General features: G+C 37.5%; 1 protein-coding gene across 2 annotated transcripts in view; it reads right to left on the bottom strand.

The window, feature by feature from the left end:
* Positions 1 to 447: 447 nt before the first annotated feature.
* Positions 448 to 13131, bottom strand: part of TSBP1 (testis expressed basic protein 1) — an 81613-nt gene continuing 68929 nt past the window's right edge. For both annotated transcript variants that reach the window (XM_063632366.1, XM_063632367.1), the window contains 4 exons: positions 10570 to 10590; positions 8699 to 8719; positions 7945 to 7959; positions 448 to 1760 (listed from right to left, as the gene is read on the bottom strand). In XM_063632366.1, the coding sequence (XP_063488436.1) occupies positions 721 to 1760; positions 7945 to 7959; positions 8699 to 8719; positions 10570 to 10590 (1097 nt within the window). In that variant the 3' untranslated portion in view covers positions 448 to 720. The remainder of the gene's footprint in view (positions 1761 to 7944; positions 7960 to 8698; positions 8720 to 10569; positions 10591 to 13131) is intronic.

Below are 13131 nucleotides of genomic sequence, written 5' to 3'. Positions count from 1 at the left end.
CAGGATGCCTCCCATGAGTCTGCTGTAACAGCAAAATTGCCTACTGCACCTGGAGCATGACACAACAGCCTTTAACCCTTTGCCTTTCTTTTACTCTTTGTAATTCACTCAGCATGTCAACATCTTATCCATCTGCTGTGACATTGTACACCACTACTCCCTTCCCCATGAAGTTACCACCTCTACTTTCTCATCCTGCGATGGATTATGTTGTCCATCTAAACTATTTTTTGTAACTTAGATTTTACTTAAAAAATTGCCATGTATACATATATCACTATATATGTTATAAGCTACTTGATTGCAGGAGCTCTGACTTGTGTTTTTCTGTACACCCCTTATTGCTAGACCAGTGCCTTGCAAACATTAGGCCTGCTATGAGGAGTTACTGGTGGATTCGTTGGAAAGGCTATCATAGACATACTTGTCAAAGGAAATTACTGTATATTTCTTTAATTAAAATGTTTTATTTCAGAAAGTATCCAGTCTTTCTTGACGGAATCATATATGTTTTAACTTATAAAACAAATATTTGGAAACTGAAGTTTGTGGCTAGAAGATTAAAAAGGGTGAAACTTCTGAAGAGCAGAAACTGTGATATGAAGATGAAAGGGATTTTATAATTATAATCTGCTTAGGCAATGGCTGGGATATGGTTTGTATCTGGAGGATGGGAATCATAATAATCACTTGTCTTATGGGCCTTTAAAAAATTTATCCTTACTCTTCCACTTTTTTGTTGTACTTCCTTCCTTTACTTGACTTCGCCCTTTTCGAGTCTTTCGATTTTTCTGATTCTCTCTTTCCTTTAACTTTGTCCTTTCCTTTGTCACCTTTTTTGTTTTTATCACCTTTTTCTTTTTTATTTGGATCTTTCTCTGCATCTCTCTCCTTTTCTTTATCATTATTTCCTTTATCCTCAAAACTCTCCTTCTTTTCTTGGGCTTCCTGTCCTTTTAGTACACCTGACTCACTCTTCTTTACTTGGGATTCCAGTGTTTCTGGTACACTCACCTCAGTGTTCTTTACTTGGGATTCTGGTCCTTTCAGTACACCAGCCTCACTCTTCTTTTCTTGGACCTCCTGTTCCTTTGGCACATCTGCCTCACTCTTCTCTACTTGGCCTTCTTGTCCTTTTGGTACCTTCAACTCACTCGTCTCTACCTGGGCTTCCTGTCCTTTCAGTACAACTGACTCATGCTGTTTTACCTGGGCTTCCTGTCCCTTTGGGACACCCGACTCACTCTTTACTTGGGCTACCTGTCTTCTTGGCACACCCATCTCACTCTTCTCTACCTGGGCTTCCTGTCCTTTCAGTACAATCAATCCACTCTTCGTTACCTGGGCTTCTTGTCTTTTTGGGACACCTGACTCACTCTTCTTTACTTGGGACTCCTGTCCTCTTGGTACACCCGACACACTTTTCTTTATTTGGGCTCCCTGTCCTTGTGGTACACTCATCTCACTGATTTTTAATTGGGTTTCCTGTCTTTTTGGTATTCCAGCGTCACTGTCTACCTTGACCTCCATTCCTGTTTTGTCTTTCTCTAAATCAGTGCCTTTTCCTTCTCTTTCTGGCTCCTTTATGTGTGCTGATTTCAAGGATTCAACAGAATTCATAAATATGATGTCATTCTTTAGTGCTTCCTTGTTTTCTTCTCGGCTATTCTGAGACTTTGCAGTGCCTCCACATTTTAGAATCTGGATTTTGGAACAAGATTTTTTTGCAAGTTCTTCATCCATGTAACCTGTTAATATAACTGAGCATACAACAAAAGGGCATGATTTAGATATCAAGTATTTTCTCTTTATTTCTATTTTTTTCCCCTTGATACTGGTTCCTTTTTTTGTCTTAAAACTGACAAACTGAAATTTTTCTCAATCTCAAGTTATCTAAAATGATGATTCTCTATACATAAAATTATAAAAGTATCGATAAAATTCTGGACTATTTTCAATAATTTGGAAGATTAATGGGAGAAAAGGTAAAATGTACTGTAAATGAACTGACATTTGTTCAGTGGATTATGGCTAATGAATAATGCTTAGTGGCTAACAGAGGATGTATTCTGAAAAGAAATAGAATTTATTTAAGGAAAAATTGTGGGAGGAAGCAATAATTATATTTCTCAAGACAGAAAAAGGAAACTCAAAAATGCTTTCCATATTGAATAAAAGCATATCTTATTATGCAAAAGTAATAACAGTACTAGCTGATAATTATCAAGTGCTTACCACATACCAAGTACTCACTGCTCTAAGCACTTTATGTATTAAATCATTTGATACTCACAACAACCAGGTAGGGTATTATTAACCTCATTTTACAGATGAAGAAACTGAGGCACAGAATGCTTAAATGAATATGCATAAGGTTATGTAATCAGTAGGTGGTGGAGCTGGGATTTGCACCTGAGTAGTCAGACTCCAGTGTTCAGTTTTGATCATTACTGTAGACTACTTCTTGCAATATCTGCAAACTCTGCAAAAATTTCAGGTCCCTTGATCGTGTTCAGGTAAATCAGCTGTTATGTCTCAATTCCTGTGTGATTTAACAAACCTGAATTTATTGGCTTCTGCTAGGTATTTTTTATTTCCTTTTTTTTTTTTTTTTTAAGTAATATGGTTTCCTGAATTAAGTAAAAAATATCTGAGCCACCAAGGAGTTGTGTGGGTTCTTGCCATGGAGCAGAGGGATGTCTTGCTTTGAGAAAATCTAATATTTAATATTTACAACAGTAGAAAGAATACTGATTATAAAAGCTGAATCAGAAGACTTGGGCTGGGGGCAGTGGCTCACACTTGTAATCCCAGCACCTTGGGAGGCCGAAGTGGGCGGATCACTTGAGGTTGGGAGTTGGAGACCAGCCTGGCCAACATGGTGAAACCTGATCTCTACTAAAAATACAAAAATTAGCCAGGCATGGTGGCGCACACCTGTAACCCCAGCTACTCATGAGGCTGAGGCAGGAGAATCGCTTGAACCCGGGAGGGAGGGGTTGCAGTGAGCTGGGATTGCACCACTGCACTCCAGTCTAGGTGACAGAGCGATACTCCATCTCAAAAAAAAAAAAAAAAAAAAAAAGAAGACTTAGGTTTACTATTCCTGCTAGTTCGGTTTAATGGGTTTATTAAGGTAAATCAGTTAATCCTCAAAGATTCACTGTTTTTATATTTAGTTTGATCTGCTCAGTTTGTAGAGTTACTAAATATTGTAGACAAATGTTAAAGTAACATAGCCTTTGGAGACAGACTGGTTCAAATCCTGCCTCCACACCTGCCTAGCTGGGTAACCTTTGGCAAACTTTACTTTCTGTCTGTAAAATGGGGGCAATAGTAGTAGCTACCTCAAAGAGGTGTTATGAGATTAAATAATGTTATCTAAATAAAAGCACTTGGTACAGTGCATGGGACATAATAAGTAGTCAATAAATATTGGCCGTTACTACTTCCCAATGAGATAGTACAGGAAAAAACTCTCTAATTCAATCAAGACAAGGCATTCTTAGTTTCCAACAAATAATTTACAGGAGTGGTTAATTGTATTACAGGAAAATTTTTTTTTTTTTTTTTGAGACAGAGTTTCGCTCTTGTTGCCCAGGCTGGAGTGCAATGGCACCATCTCGGCTCGCTGCAAACTTCACCTCCCGAGTTCAAGGGATTCTCCTGCCTCAGCCTCCCAAGTAGCTGGGATTACAGGCATGTGCCACCGCACCCGGCTAATTTTGTATTTTTAGTAGAGATGGGGTTTCTCCATGTTGGTCAGGCTGGTCTTGAACTCCTGACCTCAGGTGATCCGCCTGCCTCGGCCTCCCAAAGTGCTGGGATTACAGGCATTAGCCACCACACCCAGCCAATTACAGGAAAATTTCTCTCTTAAAAATGAATTATTGGACTTTTCGTTTTTTACATTTAGGGTTTGATGTTTGAAAAATTGGCATACACGTAACTTCAGAATTTTATCAATTATAAAAATGAGGCACACCTGTATTAGATAAGAAACTAATTATAAATCAAAAGAGTTGTTGTAGTTCAGTGTTTTCTTTTATTATTTTCGGCTGTTGACATCCAAATAAAAATAACATTAGGAAAATTGCAGTAATGTTTTCTGAACCTTTTTGTATATGTCCCCACCTAGAGTTCGTCATTAAAATATGCTTACTGACATTTTATTCTAGACAATTTTCAGTTTCCTAATGAAAATCAGTGGTAATATATTTCAAGCATTGCTAAATTGAGAAAAATAGTTCAGAGTATTTTGATCTTCGACAGTGCTACTAGTGGACACTGTTTTATTTTGTTTTGTTTAGGGGTATGGTGGTGTAGAATGGTAAGATCATGCTCCACTGAAGCTTCTAACCTTAAGAATTTCATGGAATGTACTCCTCACATAAGCTGATTTTCCTTAAGCTATGAATATTTTTAGTTTTACTATCCCTTGGGGGTAATTATTTGCTACTGTGTGTAATACCTCATGACTCATTTTAACCTGAATTTACCTTCTAAATTATACAGGCTTTGTAAACCAAAATTAAGTATCATAGGATTTCCTGAAGCACCCAGTGTTTATTCTAGCTACACCTTTCCTAATTTCACAGAATTAAAAAACTTTTTATTCTTTCTCCCACTACACTGAAAAATATCTCTAGTTACTTCTAATAGAATCTTCATACCCTTATTTTAATATATTTGCTGTCATCTTTTAAATCTTGAATTTAATTAACATAGATTAGATTTACAAGATTTATTTTTGAGGAATCCAGCTATCCCATAAAGTGAGGTTCACTTTTATTTCAACTTTGCATTGCAGAAGTAAGCCACAAATCATTATTCCACCACATTCTAAGTTCTTTTCTTCCTTCTCCCAGATTTCAAGATAGTTCATACATCTTTTCCTTCTCTTGGACCTCATAATCATCCAACACGTACAGTGTAAATCTTCATAATATAAAGACTTGGAAGCCCTGGCTGCAAGTACATTTATTGCAGGCAGTAGCCCATACTACAAAATTTTAATACAATCAAAAGATTTAATCAAGACTTTGGGGATCATCATAATATATTCAAGCTGATTAAAAAGTAATTATTAAAATTTTTAAATTGGATTAATTTTTGTTAAAGCTAAAAGATATCATGAAATAGCTATCACATTAACAATTCTATCTAAATGATACTTAACGTAGAAAATAAAATGTGGGCTTTATTAGGAAACTAATCTTAGGTTCTTAATCCAGTGGTTGTCAGGGAGAGCACAACTGGATCTAGACTGTAAAAGATCTATTCAGTATCAGAGGGATGAATCATTATAGTTCTCAGGCTATGAATTACATTTTAAAAGATCATATACTTATTAGTTGAATGAGGAGGTGAGAAATAAGAGACTCAGTTTGCTGGGATGATGATATTTGTTGGTTTAATCTATCTTAAACCTTTCTTTGAACATTGAATTAAACCTTAACCTCCTTTTTCTAAAAATATCAACTGGGGCCAGATGCAGTGGCTCACACCTGTAATCCTAGCACTTTGGGAGGCTGAGATGGGAGGATCACCTGAGGCCAGGAGTTTGAGGCCAGCCTGGGCAACATAGTGAGACCCCCATCTCTATTTTTTAAAAGAAATGGAAAAAAATCAATTGGGAAAAATGTGTTTGAAAGATTATATCAATAAGAATATATCTTTTACAAAAAATTTTTTAAAAGATTAAACAGATTTTTCTCTGGCAACTTAAAAAATTAGTATTCATTAAAAATTTATTACCTCTGGGAAGAGACTTGGCCTGTGATCCCTTCTCAGAGCCCTTGTATTAGTCAGGGTTCTTCTGAGTCAAGTTGACATACAACATCAATCATCAGAGCCCACCTTTCTTTTTTTTTGTAAGAGAAACTCACAAGATCACAGTCCTATCACTTTTTCTATGTGAGGAGAGCATTTGAGGGATTGTTGGCACATTATGATTATTCTGAATGCATACCGTTTCTTGTACCATGAATCAAAAGAAATTAATTTCCCCTGCTGGGTGCGGTGGCTCACGCCTGTAATCCCAGCACTTTGGGATGCTGAGGCGGGCGGATCACCTGAGGTCAGGAGTTCGAGACCAGCCTGACCAACATAGTGAAACCCTGTCTCTATTAAAAATACAAAATTAGGCCGGGCGCGGTGGCTCACGCTTGTAATCCCAGCACTTTGGGAGGCCGAGGCGAGCGGATCACGAGGTCAGGAGATCGAGACCACGGTGAAACCCCGTCTCTACTAAAAAATACAAAAAAAAAATTAGCCGGGCGCGGTGGCGGGCGCCTGTAGTCCCAGCTACTCGGAGGCTGAGGCAGGAGAATGGCGTGAACCCGGGAGGCGGAGCTTGCAGTGAGCCGAGATTGCGCCACTGCACTCCAGCCCGGGCGACAAAGCGAGACTCTGTCTCAAAAAAAAAAAAAAAAAAAAAAAAAACAAAATTAGCTGGGCATGGTGGCACACGCCTGTAATCCCAGCTACTTGGGAGGCTGAGGCAGGAGAATCACTTGAACCTGTGAGGCAGAGGTTGCAGTGAGGCAAGATCGCGCCACTGCACTCCAGCCTGGGCGACAAGAATGAAACTTTGTCAAAAAAAAAAAAAAAAAAAGAAATTAATTGCCCTTTTCAACTTCATCTCCCTGCCTTCCTTTCCCTCCAAACCCACTCTCTTTCTAGTGTGAACTGAGAAAGAAGAATGAGGCTTAAACATGATTAAATATAAGGACATATTTTGTGTTTTTGTCAGTGTTTGGAATGTTTGAAATGCTTGAAACATGTCTCACTAGGTTTAAGTCTTATTTGCTTCTTTTGATCATATATTTACAGAATTAAACAAAAGTTATTACTCTACTTTGTTTTGTATGGTTTCCTTGCTTGAAGAGCTGAGCCATATATTAAGTAATCCTAATAGAGATAAAACTGAATCCAGAAAACAGTTAAAAAAGTCAAACATTGATTTAAATGTGGTCTTCTATTTTTAAAAGGACCCTTTTGTGTACATTTAGTTATCCAGCTTTTCTGTAGATGTATATTTGTATTTACAAACATTCCACAAGGTTTCATGACTAATCACAAAAAATGCCTTTGTGATTCAGTATAGGAGGCAATGTGTTAGTATGGGAAGAGTGGGAAGAGTGTGTATTTTGGAGATAGGACATCCTGGGTTTAAATCCTGACACCAATGTTTACCAACTCTTTAACCTTGGGTAAATACCTGAGTTAGTTTCCTAATCTGTAAAATGGGGAATAATAATAGCTACCAGGCAGGGATATGGTAAGAATAAGAGATGCTACTTTTGTAAGCGCCTAGCACAGTGCACAATACATAGTCAATGCTCAATACCTACTGTCTTTCAAAGGTAGTTACTTAGAAGGCAACAGAAAGGAGATGGTATTTTGTTTTTAACTAGTTTTTTTCCCCCATTAATATGATTCAGAGGGACTTCACCTATAACTAAAAAAGAGTTCTAAATTCCTAGCAAATAACTAATGGAATTCAGAAACCAATCTTCCTTTCATTATGTTTTCCTGAGAATCAGGGAGGAGATTCTTTTTCAGAGCCTAGAAGATGGCCAGAGATTGTGGCACCCTTTCATATGAGCTTCATCTTCTCTACAACAATCTCTTAAATTGTAGTTATTTAAAAACTTGGGGCCTGGCACAGTTGCTCACACCTGCAATCCCAGCACTTTGGGAGGCTGAGGCAGGAGGATCACTTGAGCCCAGGAATTCAAGACCAACCTGGGCAACATAGTGAGATCCTGTCTCAAAAAGAAAAGTGGAGGGTGGGGGGAGCCTTGGAAGTTTCTGGAAGATAGGAACATTCAAATTGGCCTTAGAAGCACAGGCCTCTATTTTGGGAGTGGAAACAGACAGGTCACAAAAGAATTAAAAGCAATGTAAAATATCAGAGTTGAGAATAGATATGGAACTTACCCACAGGAGTCAGTGCTAAAAACAAAACACAAAAGAAAGATCAGTGAGGATTTTCTAACTCAAGAGAAACCCACCTTCCAATAGTGTCCTTCCTAGGTGAATTTAGAAACAGGACTTGGAGGGAGCATAAAACTCTGTTTCATCCTCAGGAGTGTTGCTGGCCAATGCTCCATATCCCACTCCACACAGAGGGTTATCTTTAGGATGCCATTTAATTAATATAGGGATTTGAAATCTTGGGTAGGTAATATCAATTCTACTGAAATACAAACTATTGCATTTCCTGCCGTTCTTCGTTCTTTGATAAGTCTTTCATATGTCTTCTGCACAACAGTTTTTTGCTCACTGTTCTGGTCAGTTTGAAAAATGTGTATTGTTGGTCAATTACCAAAATCACATCTTGTCCTGACACATATTCTTTTTGTCAATCTTAGAGGATTTTGTTTTTTAGTAAAAATTATTAGTTGCCCGATTATAGCACAGAGGAAATAGGCTTTGTTCTGATAGATTAGCTGGGAATATATGCTACCAATAATCTTTGGTAGTAAATAACTAGAATCAAACACAAGACCATTATACTTTGTTACAAAAGGAAAATAAGAAGAATTAAAATTGAAATATGAGGAAATCACTTATTGAAGAAATATTGACTGCTGTAAGGTAGAGGAACTTGTAATACAAGAACATTTGGGAAAAAGAACTTAAAGGTCCTAGGCACAGAAATAGGTAAGGCAAGAAAATGATCCAAACTTACTGATTTTTCCAGAACTGTCCACTGAAAGAGACAAAGGCAAACACATCAGTAGGTACTGGGCTTTCCCTTCTTCCCAGTCCTCAAGCCTCTGCATTGAGTGGGATCTGTGTCATTAACAACTAAATTTCATTTATTTAAATGTGGAGAAACTTCATTTCCCTTCCCCCTTCTCTTTGCCTGGTGTAGTTTACAAAGACCTTGTGATAAGCTACTTTAAATCAACTTTACTTATCATTGATCATTAGCAATTTTGTCTAGAATGTCAAGATTACAATTTATAAAATATAGGACATATAATGGTCTTGCTTAGAAGACGTGTGCTAACATTATTTTTTGACATTGTTTGATACGAATTTTTTTTTTAATATATTTTTTTGAGACGGTCTCAGTCTCCCAGGCTGCAGTGCGGTGGCATGAACATGGCTCACTGCAGCTTCCACTTCCGGGGTTCAAGCGATCCTCCAGTTTCAGCCTCCTGAGTAGCTGGGACTACAGGTGTGTGCTACCACACTCAGCTAATTTTTGTATGTTTTTGTAGAGACGGAGTTTCATCATGTTGCCCAGGCTGGTGTGGAACCCTGAGCTTAAGCAATCCACCTGCCTTGGCTTCCCAAAGTGCTGGGATTACAGGTGTAAGCCACCATGCCTGGCCTGGTACGAAATATTTAAGATACAGTTGTTACCAAGTACTGAAATATAGGTCTATCTCTTGTGTTGATGTTACTTGATAAACCTAACATAGAAAATAGGCTGGTGCAGTGGCTCATGCCTGTAATCCCAGCACTTTGGAAGGCTATGAGGCAGGCGGATGGCTTGAGCCTAGGAGTTCAAGACTAGCCTGGGCAACATAATGAGACCCCCATCTCTGGAAAAAAATAGAAAAAATTAGCTGGGTATGGTGGCAAGCGCCTGTAGTCCCAGCTGCTCGGAAAGCTGAGGTGGGAGGATTGCTTAGGAAGTCAAGGCTGCGGTGGGCCATGATCACACCAGTGCACTCTAGCCTGGGTGAGTGAAACTCTGTCTTAAAAAAAAAAAAAGCACAGAATAATAAGAAAGCATGAAATTGTAAGACACATAATACCAGGATTGTTTACCAGAGATACATATGTGGAGTTAGGGTATTTAAACCATAGAATGGGAGTTGGCAAAATACAGCCCATGGAATAAATCTAGTATGTTGGCTATTTTTGCATGTCCTGTGGGGTAAGAATGGATTTTACATATTTAAATAGTTGAAATAATAATAATAATAATAATATTTTGTGGCACATGAAAATTGTATGAAATTCAAATTTCAATGTCTAAAATAGTATTTTATTGGGACATATCCATGCTCATTCTTTTATATATTGTCTATGACTCTTTTTGTGCTACAACAGCAGAGTTGAGTAGTTGTGACAGAGACTTTAAGGTTTATAAAAATTAAAATATTTGGCTGGGCATGGTGGCTTATACCTGTAATCCCAGCACTTTAGGAGGCTAAGGCAAGGGGATCGTTTGAGGCCAGGACTTTGAGACCAGCCTAGGCAACATAGCAAGACTCAGTTTCCACAAAAAATAAAAAAAAGTTAGCCAAGCATGTTGGCACACATCTGTAGTCCCAGCTACTCAGGAGGCTGAGGCAGGAGAATTGCTTGAGCCCAGGAGTGGAGGTTGTAGTGAGCTATGATCATACCACTACACTCCAGGCTAGGTGACAGAGCAAGACCCTGTCTCAGAACAAAACAAAACCAAAAACACCAAACAAACCAAAAAACACAAAAACCCAACAAACAAAAACAAACACAAAACATTAAAAATATTTATAGAAAAAATTTGCTCACCCCAGCCCTACAAGAAACTAATGTATTAAAAATATATTAGGAACTTACTAGTGTGAACTTGAGGTATTCCTGAAAATCAAAACAAGAAAATAGGTTAATGGTAGCATTTTTGGAACAGAAATACAGTTCTTTCCTACTCCCAATTCCCTAGTTCTTTTTTCTAGGGTACCATAAAGACTTCTAGCAGAATACAATGAAATATGATGAGACAACAGATCCCTTAGTGTGTTATAAGAACCTGACAGTTTTTACCACCTTTATGTGGTCCAACTTATTGTTGTCTCTCTAATTGAGCTCTCTGCTTTCACGCTTGCCTCCCAGTCAGTTCCCAGTACAGCAGTTAGCGGGACCCTTTTAAAGTGCCAGCAAGACTGCTGCTTAAGAGCCACCAGTGGTTCCCCATCTTGGTTTAACAAAAGTCAAAATCACAACAGTGGCTTTCAAAGATGGCCCTGGAAGATCTGTCCCTCCAAATCTCTCTTATAGCTTCTTTTTATGTCACTTTTCATTCTGTTCCAGCTATATGGTACTTGCTGTCTTGCTTTTCCTCAAATAGTCTGGAAATGTTCCTACCCTAGGGTGGTTTACTTGTTGTCTTCTCTGATTGAAATATTCCCCCCTCAGATATTGCCTGGCTAATTCTCTCACCTATTTCATGTTCCGTCTAGTAGTTATAGCAATTGCTGAGAGTGAAGCATTAAACTTTCCAACTGTAGTTGTGGGTTTTTGTGTTTCTCTTCAGTTCTAGTAGGTGTTTTTTTTTTTTTTTCCAGTGTGTTTTGAAGCACTGTTGTTTGGTGCATACATATGTAGGATTTCTATATCTTCTTGATGCATTGATATTTTTATCATGATATAATGTCCCTCTTTTGTCCCTGGTAAATTTCTTTGCATTGAGGTCCACTTTACGTGATATTAATGTAGCCACTTCTGCCTTTTTTTTTGATAAAAATTAATGTTTCATGGCATATATTTTTCCTTCTTTTTACTTTTATTGTTAAATTTGAAGTGACTTTCTTGTAGATAGGATATAGTTAGGTCATGTTTTCAGTGTACTCTGGTAATCTTTTAAAAAATTTGGTGTATTTAGACCTACATAAAATAAATTTATGTGATTTGCCTGATTGTTATGAGAGGCAAGTCCCAATTCTTTCAAGGAGGGGAAGTCAGAAAAGGCTTAATCTCTGCAGCAGTAGTGCTCCAAGTTTAGATGTAATAAACTTTATGGAGGAAAAGGCAAAGATCAATCTTTCTTTTTTATCTTGAATTCTATTTTAGTGTTTTCTCTGTTTGCATTTTGCAGTCTGTCCCTTCTTCTACTCCCATTTGCTACCTCTTCTCATTTTTATTATTTCTACCTTTTATCTTTTGGAGTTTCGTCTTGTGACCCTGTGGCTTCAGACTGTGATACAAACTTCTTAGTGTATTATTTCCATGGTCTTCCCAGCATATTTTTCCAGCATTATTTCCTCTTGCTTCTCTTTTGCAACTTAACTCTCTAAGCAGAAGAACAACTTGTTTTTAGTCCTTTCTATGTGGTTTCTTGTTTCTGTGGGCCTTTGATTTATTTAAAAGACAAAGACAGGAAGGAAGAAGAAAGAACGAGCGAACGGACAAAAGAAAGAAAGAAAGAAAGACCCAAACTAAACCAAAATAGAGACCAAAAACAACAAAAGTGTCAGTGCAAATAAAAGAATCGAGATGCTACAAAAGACCAGAGGAAACTGAGAAAAACAGTAGGAGCTTACTGGTTGCTATTGGACCAATTGCTAAAAATAAAATAAAACAAATCAGTTTTTTTTAAATTATGTACTGAGTTCTTATTGAAAATCCACTTGGAACACCAGAAAACAGACCTTTGGGAAACATTAAATCTTCTAGGAATACGCTATCTCTTATTAAGTCAATTTTAACTCCACTTTAATAACTTAAATATCCAGGCCATTTTGAATGGCATGTATGATGGGTTATATGAGTGAAGGCCACTTTTTCTAATGAAATAAAATATTTTTTAAACATTCTTAAACTAGGTCACATTCTTTCAGGAGACTGGCTAATAGTTAAAGGTTACTAATTTACGTTATCTCTTCATCGTCTTTTTTGTCTTTTCATGTTTTCAAATCTCTACCATTATACTAGCTGTCATTGTATTATTCTTTTACAGTACAGAAAGTTTATTTGTAATTAAAATGTAGTTGAGTTTAGCACCTTTTCTTTTTCTTTTCAGTTTTTATGAGAATTTAAAACCCTTCAAGAGTTATTTTAAGTTTTGCTTCTTTTACTTTTTTTCCTATTTCAGTCTCTAATCTCAAAATATCTGTTCTCTTCTTCACCGTTCATTGTATTCTCCTAGATTTCCGTTACTAAGTTTACTTACTCCTTGCCTTACTGTGGCAGGGCGGGTCTCACTAACGCAGGCCTCCATAACAACTGTTTCAGCACTGACTGAGTGGTTAAGGTAAATATTAAAAGCTGATAGAGCCAGGCTGGAATGTAACAAGCCCATCAAGAGTTTGCCTAGGCCTCTCCTGGGCCCTGAAGCATGACAAGATTATGAAGGAATTCTTAACAGGACCCGTTTAGGATTAAAACAAGTTTATTAGGGGGTCT

Source organism: Symphalangus syndactylus, chromosome 23 (genome assembly GCF_028878055.3).
Source record: "Symphalangus syndactylus isolate Jambi chromosome 23, NHGRI_mSymSyn1-v2.1_pri, whole genome shotgun sequence".
In the NCBI taxonomy this organism is placed as follows: Eukaryota; Metazoa; Chordata; class Mammalia; order Primates; family Hylobatidae; genus Symphalangus; species Symphalangus syndactylus.
Note: the sequence above shows the minus strand (reverse complement) of the source record. Positions and strands in the feature narration are given on the sequence as shown.